Source organism: Dermochelys coriacea, chromosome 1 (assembly GCF_009764565.3).
Source record: "Dermochelys coriacea isolate rDerCor1 chromosome 1, rDerCor1.pri.v4, whole genome shotgun sequence".
NCBI lineage: Eukaryota > Metazoa > Chordata > Testudines > Dermochelyidae > Dermochelys > Dermochelys coriacea.
The window spans coordinates 227,129,785-227,143,881 of NC_050068.2; the positions used below are offsets into that span (position 1 = coordinate 227,129,785).

Consider the following 14,097-nt stretch of genomic DNA (forward strand, 5'->3'; position numbering starts at 1 on the left):
GGAAGATTAGGCCGGAAGAGGAGCTGCAGATCTGCATTTACAGAAACCAATGGTCCCAATATCCTGGCAATGGGGACACAGAGGTTGCAGCAACTCGCACCCTGGCCCTGTGTTGGGAGGAAATCATATTAGTCATAAGTATTTTTAAATATGATTTTTTCCAGAAAATTGGGTTCAAAAATAGTTTATAACATGGTTAACTAGTTTATGCTAGCCAAAGAAGCCAGTGTGGAACCTATTAGTGCTTTCTGGGAAGAGTAACGTTCGAAAATAATTCCAGCTAACATATTTCCCTTCTATTCTAGATAAGGATGGCCATCTATACCCAGTGCATTTTTTTGGTGGGGGTATGAAGAACAAGCTTGCAGTGCTGCTCCCCTTGCAACATCTGTTCGGCAGCTGATCAGGTGATTTCAATTTCCATTTCTATCAAATCTTTCATCTTTCAACAAGCACTGAAAACACTTAAAAAACCCCAACACAGTGACCTTAGTATTTTATTGTTGGAAAAACTAAAAATGGATATAGAGACTGCACATAACTTTAATTGGGAGTACTAATAAAATTAATTCAATTATATTTATTTATATATATATAAAAATACAGATACATGTGCAGAAACATTTCATTTTTCTTTGCTCTCAACAATAGCAATTACTCCTCCCATATTCCCTCTTGCATTTTAAAATAGAGTATGGTCTCTGAAAAGCATAGATGAAGATCTAGTTTTGTTATACTTTAAGTTATCTGACAGTCATGCTGTAATCTCAATATTTCTGTAACCTGTAAAAGGAAGGTTTCAGTCAAAATATGAACTTCAATGCATAAAAATGAGTAGTAAAAGAATCTGAAATACAAATTAAAAAAAATCTCTCTCTCTCCCACAATGGGCTAAATTCCATTAGGATGGAATCACTCCAGGAATTGATTTGGTCCAATAACGTCTCTAAATTAGCACTCAAATAATCACTTCAGTGTTATTTGCGGTTATTTTCCTTTTCCTCCTGAGAACCGTTAATTATAAAAATATTCCCCAAACCAAAAACATGAATTAGCAGCAAATCTCTATATTTCTCATTAATTACAAGGAATAACAATCATCAGGCTTATGACTTACAAGTATGTGCCATCAGGAAGATATGGGTTTGTTTTAATGCACAAATATCTTAACTGGAAATTTGGGGAAAAACATAGTAAAGCAGTGAAAGTTAATCAAACTTTAATATTTTTACAAACCTTACATAAATTTATATTTCAGAGAGTGGATGATGTGTCTCATATGTCACCGGCTAGTTGTATTAAACTGTGTGAAATATTGGACTGTTGGAAAATTTGAATACACTTCCTCCTGAAGATAAATTTTTCTAGAAATAAATCAAAGACTCAATTAGTAAATGTTTTAAATTTCTGAATATTTTTAAAATAAAAAAAGTGAAATACACAATCCTGTACAAATATTACACCATATAACTACATATTTTAGTTATATAATAAATCAAAATAAATAAATATAGCTCAATTTTCTCATGACATAAAAATTATTTTTTTCCCCCCTAAAATCATGTTCCCCAAATGTCACTATGCCAGTGTTGGGAAAACAGTATTAATGTAGCCTGAGAATTCTTTCATATTGTTTTAGGACCAGGAAATTGTCAGGTACAGGAATTTCTTGCATAAAATCTAGGCATGCACTGAAAAAAATCAAAGAGTTAAAGACTGGGATTTTGACACTGGCTTGCAGTGATGGGTTTTTTGTTTTTTTAAAAAAATGCTCTTTTTAGTTTTTCTTTATCCTCACAGCAAGCATACATATCTGTCCACTGTTAAGCTAGTTTATGACAATACTTGAGGGTTCTTTATGGCTGAACTCTGCCACTGGGCCTTATCCTGACCTGTTGTTGGCATAGCTCTACTGAACTCAATGGAGTCCCATCCTTTTTGACTCCAAGAGAGTGAGCTCAATCAACTAGACATATAGAGTATTAAGAATACTTTCATTGTATTTATTACCCTTTTCTGACTATTACAAAAGAGAAGGTAAAGGGATGACTTAATTACAGTCTGTAAGTATCTACATGGGTAACAAATATCTAATAATGGGTTCTCCAATCTAGCAGAAAAAGGTTTAACATGATCCAGTGCATAGGTGCCGACTTCTAGTTTTCCCTGGGAATGCTCCACCCCGAGGCCCTGCCTCGGCTCAGCCTCCTCTTCCAATGCCCCACCTTCACTTCGTCTCTTCCCGCCCCCGCTCGACCCCCTGGCTGATCAGGTGTTTGGGTGTGCCCCGATTAGCTCATCAGGGGTGCCGTCAAACAGCTGTGGCTGGTGGATGCTGAGCACCCACTATTTTTTTTCCCCACGGGGTTGGCACCTATCATCTAGTGGCTGGAATTGAAGCTACACAAATTCAGACTGGAAATAAGGTGTAAATTTTTAACAGTGAGAGTAATTAACCATTGGAACAATTTACCAAGGGTTATGGAAGATTCTCCATCACTGACAATTTTAAAATCAAGATTGGATGTTTTTCTAAAACATATGCTCTAGGAATTATTTTGGGGAAGTTCTCTGGCTTGTATTATACAAGAGGTCAGACCAGATGATCATAATGGTCCCTTCTGGCCTTGGAATCTATGAATCTTTTCCCCACTTTTCTATCTTTATTCTGCTATGTACAATGAACATAATTTGACACTTACTGACAGGTTCTGCTGAGGTCATAGTGTATTTGAGCCATTATTCCAAATGTGTAACTTAGGAACAGTAACAGGATATTCTCTTGAAGAGAATTTTTTTCTTCATACTACAAAATTTAGACACTTGCTCTAAACTTGCGATTTTTTTTAAAATGCAATCAATGTCAAAATATCTTATGACAAGTACAGCAGGCTCGCTAAGCAATTTTATAATGCCAAGCTGTTGTGTCAGTGGGAAAGACTTTATCTGATATAGATTAACCCCTCTGGGCACTTACTTTGATTTCTGCTCCTGGGAGAGTTGTGCATTAGCATTATCCAGAGTTCTGCGAAGTTCTCGATTTAGTCGCTGTTGATGGCGCTCAAAAAGAAGTTGTGCTCTGGCAGCCTGTATACGTTGCCTGTCCCACTCTGCATTTCTTTGCCGTTCTTCCTCCTGCAGCCTCTGGAGGAATAAAAGAAATATTTGCTTTCTCTTCACAATCACAGATGAAAGAATATTTAAGTAGTCTTATTAGCAAATTCACTCATGTGATGAGCTCATTTTTCTTTAATGGGCTTGATTCACCCCTGCTATGACAGAAGGATTCACATTGCACCCTCCTCCACCAGCAGTAGCTGTTGTATCCTGGGGGAAATTCAGCCCACTTGGGGAAGGCAGGCAGTGGTTTCATTACGCTCTCCCCTGGGGGGTTATGCTCAGGGGAAGATAGCTTTTAATGCAGTCAAAGCTCTCTGTAGGAGACCCACTAAAGGACAGTATCTGAGAAGATTCACTAAACTGGTGCAAATCTGGTCAGACTAGCCATGTTCTCTTCATGGCCAGTGCTATCTACATTTGAGGTTGTGCTGGCAGCTCAGTGTCTCCTTGTAGAAAGGGGGTTTGTAGTACTGTGCACTTCCTTCTCCAGGTGCATTTCAGAGTAAATCAAGCCCATTATCTGTTTTCTTGGCATAATTTTTGACTCAAACTTCCTTCTCCTCGAATACATCCTGTATTTACAAATTGTCTATCACTACCTCCGATCATATTCCCCATATGCATCACAGCTTTGATACCACCTTTTAGACATATTCAGAAAAGGCAGCTCTACACTGTGTACATCTGTCAATCAAAATTAAACTGCTTTTGGTGTCTCTGTGAAACGACATAACAGTTGTTCAGGACTGGTCAAACTGTTAAAAAATAAGTTAAAGATGGACAACTTCTCGTCATATTAACTAGCTTCTTTATGATGAACATTACCATGCTGGTATGAAACAGAATTTAAGAGAATTTATCTGTTGACAGATTTGTCTCTAAAAAAAATTGCACGCAGAACACTATATTAAAAGAACATTATTAAGGTTGCAATGTCAAAAATTAGAATATGCCAGAATTAAGATTCATTTTGAATTTTAACTTGCCCCCTTATGTATTTGAATTAGGATAGTATGTGATTATGTAATTAAAGACAGACATTTTTTTCCCCCTGCAGGACCCCTCTTTCATTCAGTACACAAAATGGATAGCGATCACTTAGTGAGCAGCGATTTCAATATTTTCTCCTCTTTGTTCACTGTATGGCCACATGTCCCATTTCCTGCACACTATTTAAACCCTTCTCTGAAAAGAGAATTATTCATTTTCTCATGGGCTTTTCTCTGACATTCTGGCTTTCCTCCCTACCCTGCCCATATTCCCCCACCAGTTTATAGTCCCAGTCTCCTTGTCCAAAATTCCTAGTTTCTCTCCATCCCCCCAGCTTCTCACCAGATCCAGTGTTCCCCTCCCCTCTCCTGGCTATCAGTCCCAGTCTCAGCTGTCTTGCCCAGCCTGTCCCAGTCTTCCACCCTCAGCTCCCAGTCCCTCCTCCAGCCACAGGTTTACTTTCTCCCACACTCCAGTCCCAATCTCATCAGGTTCCTTGTTCCAATGTACTAATTTCTCTCCCCTTCAGTCTGGTTCTTGTCCTTCCGCATTCTAATTAGACAGCTTCCTACTCCATGCTCCCTTGGTGCCAGCAGGACAGTTATTGAAAGCACAAGAGAGACAGACTCCTTGAATTCAATCTAGTGCATGGCCCTACCCTAGCCCAGAACGTCTGGGAACAGCAATTCCAAGGAGAGGCCAGCCCCTATAGCCCTGGGCTGAAACCTGCTCCGGCACAATGTGGACTGGTGCACAGGGAGTCTGATCAGCACTAGGAGTTGAGGGATGAAGCATGTTCAGTGAGAATGGAATCTTCACAGATTTTAGCTGTGCAACTCTAACAAAATTCTACTGAGTATGTGCAAACTAAGATTTTTCAAAGGCTTATAAGTTGGCCAAATTTGGGTGGATTTTCACAGCAACAGCAAAAGGAACATCCCTGACACAAAGAATACCCCTGCCAAATTTCAAGTCCCTGATACAAAGCATGGGGGCACTAGAGAGTCTCAAAAAAAATGTTGCCAGAATTTAACATGGCAAAACATCATATTTTTCACTAGCCTTGTTCTCGGAAATGTCTGGACCATTTTGGATTAACTTTTCCAAACAAATTCATCCTGAAGAAGAGATATTGAATGGAAAAATTCAGCCCAATCCATTGAAGTTTGGCTGTTATAAAGCTACAAGCTACTGAAAACAGGATCTTATAATGGGAAGTGTCAAGCCACCTTAATAATTGGCGGTGCTACCAGCCCTGCCTATGCTACTACTCCAGCAAATACAGATAAGTAAATGGGTTTGAATACCAGTTTCTCCAAAACTTGTTGTTGTTGAGTGTAATGTATTGCCTTCAACTGATCCTGGTTCATTCCTTTCCATCGATCAGTAATCACACGATGTCGCCCAAACGAACTGGCTGCTTGTTCTGGGTTTTCAGTAAGCAAGTCTCCTTGAAGGAGGTTGGAAATTTCAGCCACATTATCTTCTTCTTCCTGACGCTTTTCTAGCATTTTTCTTTCGGCAAATTCTACAGCCTTAAAAAAAAAAATGTGCGTATGGAAGGAGAAAGCTGAGACCATTTTCTTTAAAAAGAAAATACTGATTTCATACTGCAAGAAAGTTAGTGAATCAATCATCCTGTCACTGAATTTTCTTTCCAAACTGCATGTGATTGTCAATAGCATTGTATAAGTGTACTGTGTTCATGTGGATTAAGAATGCTGAAAATCTGAAGGGATGTCCCCTTATTGCTTTCATAGGTTGGACCAAAAGCAGTTTGGAGAACTAGCTGTATGTTGTAAAACAAATGCCAGAATTATGTCAAAATTAATTCTATATTTATTCACAAACAAAACAAGCAGTCAAGCATACTAATATGGACTTGTTAGTCAGATGTCAGACATCACATGGAGAAAAACAGACTAAAATTCACAATTCTCAGTTATTAGTTCAAACATCCTAAATACATATTCCAAACAAAAATTATGTGGGTTTCATGATTAAGCACTCAAAAATGAGGAAATGCCAACATGAAATTTGCTATGCTCCCCTGTGTGAATGCGTTACAATATAGTCTTCAAGTGAGTGATCACATGCTAATACTACAACTATATTCAGATTATATATGTCCTATGCAAATCACTCAACTCTGGCTACCATCACTCTGTTTCTCAAAACTCCTTAGCCACATGCCGACTACAAACATGCTACTCTCAAAATTTGTTTCCTCACTCCCATATGAGCCCACATAAACTTCAGACATTAAATAAGACAATTTTAAAGGAGTTGCTCTTAATTGGGGAAGAAAGTAGGATAAGTTTTTTTTTTTTTTAATGGGAGGGAGATAGCAGGAAGGCTAAAGTTAAATTGAGTGACACAGTGGACAGTGTCAGAAGCTGAGTCAAACTTCTTTGTTCTAGACAGTTATCTCAGAGAACTAAGGCAAAAGGAAGAAAGGGCAATATAGTAACTTGAGAGAGCTTCCTGTTAACTCAATAATTACCACATCCTGGGCTAATAAGCTCCGAGACTAAACAGAAACAGTTTAGCGATAGGCCTTGAAGTATATATAGTATCGTTGTTATCTCAAACAGCAAACAACCTCAAATGATCACTTACATTAAAGCCCATATAGCTCAATGCAGAAGAAATATTTGAAAAGGAAAGCACCAAATGTGAAATAAGAGGCAAATGTGCTCATTCTGTTTTTTAAAATATATAGCTTTTACTTACTTGATTATTTTCTTTCCCAGAATATTAACAACAAATAGCTTAAATGCACTGTGCAAAGTATACAATATAAAATGTCACATAGAATATTTGTAAACGAAGTAATAAAAAAAGTATCTGAATCACTCTTATTTTAGAATTAGAATTATAATACTATTTAACAAGTTATAGTTTTAACTTAGCTCCTGTAAAAACATATTTTTAATCTAAAAATAGAAACTCCTTTGTGATGGGGTGTTTATCCCACACAGGTTGTAAAAGAATTACTAAAGACCTCATAGACCAATTAACCAGCCTGGGTGCACCCAGAGGGTGAGCCAGGACTAATTGGAAATAAAGCCCAACTGGGATAGAGAAGAGTTTTGGCTCTATAAAAGCTGTGTGAGCGCTGCTGGGGGAGAACCAGAAGAGAAAAGATAGGAAGTGCTCTCTCTCTGGGAAGCAGCCTGAAAAGAAGACTGAGATGGAGAAAGACCAGATATGCTTCTCCAGGGATGAACTGAAAGCCTGAGTAAGATGGAGACCCTAATGAGTTGGAGCCTGTGGGAAACCCTGTGTAAGGGGAGGAGTGTGCCTTGGATCAGGAGACTGTCTGTACCAGGGAGAAGCAGCAGCAGAGGTACTCCTTCAACAAGGTGACTGCCTGGTGAGTTGGTTATATATATTTTTGGCTGTATTTTGATAAAACCCACTGTGGCTCTGAAAGGTAGGAGAAACTGATGAAAAAGTTGCTGTAGTGCCACAGTCAGCCAGGAGGGGACATCATGGTGCAGCAATTTTGCCACATCTGGATAAGCCAGTATACTCTATTTTAGCTCAAGAAAGGAAATTTCCACTTTTAGAGTAAAATAAATCAAACAAATCAAATTCAAAATGGCAGCAGAGCTGAACTTGAGACACATCAGCCACCAGCTCTGCCATCTCTGTGAGGTACTCTTTCAGGAATTAAGGGTCAACTCCTAGTCTCACTGAAGTCAAGGGCAATGGAAGTTTTGCCACACGCTTCATTGTGACCCGGATTTGGCCCAAAATCTACTCCCTTGAAGAATTTTCCCAGAAGTCAGTAGCTTTTTATTCCAGGAATAAAGGATTATAAATTTCCAAGAAAATAGAAAAACAATTTTCAACCTAATGACCTTTATGAACAATTATCTAAAATATGATTTGTGTACCTGCTGGCCATCTGTTCTTTTTAGCTAAATGAATAATAGCCTTACTTTAGTGAGCACTTAGTTCTGGAGTTATCCCAAAATAAATAATAATTTACAGAAGGGATACTTTGGATGGAGCCTACATATCATCATATCCCTTTAAATATTTGAGCACTCTCCCCTCCCCACTGCAAAGCATGTTGTTAGTTTCAGTTTTGCAGGGAGAACAATAAAGGGAGCACAGCTGACAGCTGTGTGTCCATCAGCTCCCTCTGTGTCTGTATTTAACTCCTTCCCTGCTGGCTCCAGAAGCACAACATTGGCAGCAAGGACCTTCTATCCCAACAAGTGTCCAGGGCTTCCATTGCCTGAATAGAACAAGAATAAAAAGTAAACAAAGAATCAGACTTTGAAAAAGGGGACAAAATTCACCTAGAGGCACAGGGTGACAGCTTGCTGTTTTTTGCTTCTGGGACAGTGTGAACCAGTCAGCTTCAGAGGAGGAATTAGGCAAATAAAGATACAACCCAGGATAAAAGTAACTGCAATTACTGCTGGAACTGTTTAGAAAACTTTAGAGCAGTGAAGGGGAAGCAGTTAACTTTGTTGATCAGGTGCAAGCAGGCAGAGAAAAGGCTGAGTCTGCACTGAGAGTTTATAGCCAGCAGAGGGAGCCCAGTGCAGCCAAAGGAGGAATTCTGCATTTTGCAGCATAAGCACAGCCAACAGAGGGTGATCCAGTGAGGATAGTGCACAATTAAAAAAACAAACAACAAACAGAATTTCCCTAAGGAAGAGACTTCCAAGAGGTGTAAAATTCAAAATGAGAGCAGTGAAATGGCACCTTTTGTGGGCAATGTTATGAATTTGACAACACCGCGACTCCTGGGTGGCGTACCTTGATGTTTTGAGTAATTTGTAACTTGCAGCACCATTCCCAAGGAACAAAGAGTTTCAACCTTGCTGACAATAATGGGTCCAAAGGCATATGGACTGCTGCATAACCTATTGTCTCCAACTGTTCCCAGAACTGCCATGTATACTGCAATTACAGCAGCAATGCAAAAATAGTATTCTCCTCTCTATCAATGATAGCCGAACAATATCGGTTTCATCAGCAAGATCAGAGAAGTGGAGAGTTGGTAGCACAGTTTATTGTTGCTCTAGGGAAATTGTCAGAGCATTGTCAGTTTGGACAAACATTAAGTGATGCCCTACGTGACCAATTAGTCTTTGGATTATGCAGTGATCAGGTCCAGGAGAAGTACCGACTGTATTAGCGCTTATATTCAAGAAGGCTGTTGAAGTAGCAGTTGCCATGGAGACCTTAGGGAAGAATTCTTTGGCATTTAGTGTGAACTGGAAAGTTACCTCCTACATCGGCAAGATAGAGGATCATGGGAACACAAAGCATTTCCACGTGCCCATGATGCATAAACTGCTCATGCTGAAAAGGACTGCTGGGCACGCCAGGTTATTGGCAGAAAATGCCAGAAGAAAGGACACATTACTGTGAACTGTCACACGGTTCAGCAACAAAGGGTAACTTTACACCCAAGACAAAACCTATGAAGGATGAACCTAAAAGGATGGAAGCTGGGAATTCATAATGTGGAAAAAGGTATGAGCTCTAATGAAACTGATCAAGAACCAGAACAACATATGTTATCACAAGCTGAAGTCAGACATTACATCTGGATCACAACCTCGACTGAAGTTCCTACAAGAATGTGGTTTAATACAGGATCTGCCATCTCACTGACTTCTGCATCAGCCTTTCACTAGATATTGTCACCTCTGGAAAAAACCTCCAAGGTTTTGAAGACCTATGTCGGTGAAAAGTTAGTCCCCAAAGGGGTACTTCAGGTGAAAGTTCAGCTAGATGGACAATCAGTCATTTTACCCTTGTATGTGACTGAAAGAAAGTATCCACTGTTATTTGGCAGACCTTGGCTTCAGAAGTTCAAGATGATGAACTGGACAGAAATAAAGGCAATCACGAAAGCACCCCAAAATCATCAAATACAAGTTATTATTCAAACAAAATAAGAAGTGCTTAGTACCAGATCTTTTTGTGCTGAAGGTGCTGCCTTGGTGTAAAAAGCATTATGAATTTAAGAACTCTAACTGCTCCCAACAAAGGGCTAAAAGGAATGCATTGGAGATGTTACTGAAGGCCTTGTGACAGTCTCGCAAAGGACCTAGAGTGACTTAGATTGACCAGCATCCAGAATTACTGTCTCCATCTCTGTCACAAATGCAGGTGGGGGAAATCACAAGCCTTGCTTGGAGTCAGTGGCTTTGATAACAGCTATTTGGAGAGCTACTGGTTCCCTCTCAACACCACCTGGCTTGGCTTCTGCCGAGGATATGCATCATCCAATACGTCAAAGCTCAGTACTCCTGACTTCAAGCATCAAGGCTTATTTTAAGCCCTCTGGGCCAGCCTTAGGCAAATGTTACAGGAGTCTCCCTGGAGTGCCTTGAGCGGGACTTATGCCTTGTCTACATACCAACTTGCACCAGTTTAGTTAAACCAATGCAAACCCTGTGTGGACATTTTATTTTGGTCTGAGTGATTTATTTTGGTTTAGCTAAAATGTGTTTGTACTAAAACACAATGAACCAAAATAAATATGGCTTAACCAAAATTAGTGTGTCCACATAGCATTTTTCACCTTTTAATTAAATCAGTTTAAAAACACCATTAGATAAACTGGTGTAACTCTGCATCTTGACAAGCCCATAGAAACATTCTCCACTCTTTCTTAAATCCCAGGGTGACATGGTCCTTAACTTCACAGTTAACTGCAAAGAAGACAATGCAATGGATTGGTTGTCCAACACTGACCTAGACTTGCTGGAAGAACATTATTAGAAGCCACTGAGTGGTTTCCTTCTTCCTTAGGTGCTCAAGAGATTGATGCTCTGCAAACAGAACATAGCACAAAACAAGAAAGAGAAAACAGTGAGGCTGAGCTGAAGAGATGGTATATCAGGGTACCAAAGTGAATTGCTGGAGCACAGCACAGAGGCACTGAAGAAAGCATTGAAGAATGTATAAAAACTAACACCAAAAGTGCCAAGGCATTTTCAAGAAACATGCAAAACACAAGTACTGAAGTGCCACAAACAGTGGTTCTGGAACACTAAAACAGACACCAAGTGCCAACAAACATTGGCACCAAGGTGCAAGGCATTGAGCAGACATGAAAGTGTTGTAGACAGAGGCAACCAAGTGCCAAGGCAGGTGATGAAGTATCACAAAGGAGTGTAAGAGCCAAAGTGCTGCCGCTGAGCACTGACCAAAGAGCCTGAGGCAAACGATCTCACAAAACTAAGGTAAAAGACATTTGGATCTGCCTGAAAGACCTGGATGCAGAAAGGATACCTGATGCACCAAGAGCATGCCTCTGAGAATGGTAGGAGCTGAAACTGGAGAGATGCAGCTCCTGCATGTAGTTTCTTTGCTGACTGAAATCAAGAAGGAACCAACTGGAAAGTACCATGGATAATTAAGTTCAGCAGTGCTCTACCCCACTACTGCTGCCTGAGGGACCAACACTCTTCAAAAGTCTGGGAAGTTCCAAGTGCCTCATGATAGCAAGCTAAGATCTAGGAGTGAGAATCTTGACAGAGGAGATATCTATATTTATACAGACTTATCTTTTATTAGTTACTTAACCTGGAGTAGAGCCATTATCAGATTATACAGCAATGTAGGGGAGACCAAACTTCTTAATTAAAGGCAAAGAATAATGGGACAAAGACAATTATTATTTGGTTAAAGAGATTTGTCTGTATGATTATTTAATAATGGTCATTTTGTTACTCAGACCCAGTTTGGGGCTCTTTGTAAAGTAAGATCATCAACTAATTTTTCCCTTTCGGGGGAAAAAAAGATGGCAGCAGAGAAATAGAAGAGAAAAAAAGAGTGACAGTGAAAAGAGGACCAAAGGAAAGACAGACAGCTACATAAAAGAGACTAAGAAAGGAATGATAGGATAGAGAAGGAAGAGATGAGTTGAGAAAATGGGAGGGGTCTAGGGTTTTGCAAGGGCACCACAAAAAAATTACCTCGTAGAGAATGTAATTGATTATTCTGATTCTTTCAAAAATGACAACTATATAACCATATGCTTATCTTGGTGGTTTTGAGTGCAAATTGTTTGTTCCATTGCTACCAGGCTCACCAAATCAGAGTACAATTCTTGGGAGGTGGGTGTACTTAGAACTTCCCCTGTTGTAGAATTAGATGTTTGGCTACGATCAGAGCTCTACCCAACCATAAATTTTCAGATTTCTGTTTCCAGGACAGATTGGTTAGGCCTAGCATGGCCTGGCCAGCCTGCAATTCACCTTGACTGACAGAAAGAAATTGGCTCAAATATTTATCTCTGTCCAGAAAAATAATAGATCAAAAGGCAGTCCAACAGCATGTGGTACAAGTTAGTGCCTGCAGCACCAGCATTTGTCAGACGTGGCTGCTCCAGACCAGAAAAGTCTAGACTGAGTCCAGTGCATCCTCCAAAGGATTTTCTGCTAGATAGATTCATAGATCAATCTTAACCGCAATTCTAGTCAGAAATGCTGTATATTGGAACAAATCCGATTCCACAGAATGTTAGTAATGGAAATTCACAGCTCATGTTCCCAGTCACTGCTGATTGCCAATTTGCCTGACAGGCAGGAAATATAATTTTTTCAGAATGCTCCAGAAGCCAGGGGGTCTGATTCTGCAGAGGCATCTGGCCCAACTGGTGTTGCAGGGCATGGTTAAATTAAAGGTATTGACATTCCTTCTTTGGGTCCAGTTGAAATTTCCCCCTAAGGCGAGGGAAAAGCATGAAGTAATTGCTTTCAGATAGGTAGTTTAAGCCCAAAATCCCTTTTTGAATCCAATCAGGCTATAGGATGGATTGATAGGCAAATAACATTTTGGAGTTACCTGAATCTAAATGTGATAAGGGATGACATTTAAACTTAGAAGCAACCAGATACCCAACTTTCCTAATGGTCAAAATTGTGACCATCTTCTCCATAAGGACACAGCAGAAGTCCAAGTTTAGGAATCATGCTAGTGGTGGGTTTCCTCCTCTGTATACAGCCAGACTGGAGAAGCCTGGGTGTTGTATGGAAAGCTTGGGGACGGAGCAGGTCAGCCATTGTGTCACTTGGCTCAAGATTAAGGATATATAGTAACACCAAAGTCTCCTGCATTGACAGGCAGCTGCATTTTTCAAAGGATAATTTGGCCTTTGTTCCCCATACCCCCCAACAGAATTTTAAAAATGTTATTAATTCTGGAAAAAAAAAACAAACAAAAAAAAAAACAGAAGGGGGAATATAAACTGGCAAGGAACTAAGATCAAATAGAAGTCTTGGGAGGACATTCATCTTTAAGATTTTTAACTCTACCCCAAAGTGATAGAGGAATGCTTCCCATCTATGTAAATCCAAAGCTATGTGTATGATTAGACTGAAATTAATTTTGACTATTTATTTCATGTTCCTAGGAAAGAAGACTCCCAAGTACCCGATTTCTGGCTGCTACCAGAGAAAAGTATTATCTAAAAGGGCACTAAGAGCCTCTGACTTGTGCTTGTTAACTTTGTACCCTGAGATTTTCCCAGACAATTCAATAGTTTATAAATCATCATCATACAAGCATATTTTCATCCCCATGGACCCTATTTTTATACTCTGGATTCTTGGGTGTGCTCTAATTTGTATTGCCAATGGCTCTAAAGTCAAACTAAATAGGAGGAGGGAAAGATCTGTCTAGTACCACGATGGAGATTGAAAGAAGGGGAAATGTAGGTATTTGTTACAACATGGGAACTAAAATTGGAGTACAAAAGTCTAATCTATGAAATGAAAGAGACCAGATCCAAATTTTTGTAGGATGAAGTACAAATACCTCCAATTTACTCTATCAAAGGCTTTTTCCATGTCCAGTGACAGAACAGCCATGAGCTTCAAGGGGTTAGCACACTGATAAACTGACAAGTGTTGCCTGTCCCATATATGCCTGTCTCTTGTATAAAACCCACCTAATCTGGGTGTGCTATGTACCTCACTACTTTTTCTAATCATCCAGGTAGAA

General features: G+C 39.6%; 1 protein-coding gene across 3 annotated transcripts in view; it reads right to left on the reverse strand.

The window, feature by feature from the left end:
* Positions 1–565: 565 nt before the first annotated feature.
* Positions 566–14,097, reverse strand: part of RIBC2 (RIB43A domain with coiled-coils 2) — a 30,448-nt gene continuing 16,916 nt past the window's right edge. The window contains exons 5-8 of one of the 3 annotated variants that reach the window (XM_038375999.2): positions 5,418–5,645; positions 2,978–3,144; positions 1,242–1,364; positions 566–783 (exon numbers count right to left, since the gene is read on the reverse strand). In XM_038375999.2, the coding sequence (XP_038231927.1) occupies positions 1,283–1,364; positions 2,978–3,144; positions 5,418–5,645 (477 nt within the window). In that variant the 3' untranslated portion in view covers positions 566–783; positions 1,242–1,282. Of the gene's footprint in view, positions 784–811; positions 1,365–2,973; positions 3,145–5,417; positions 5,646–14,097 lie in introns of those variants that run through there. The other 2 variants (XM_038375989.2, XM_043515325.1) reach the window with 2 other exon arrangements.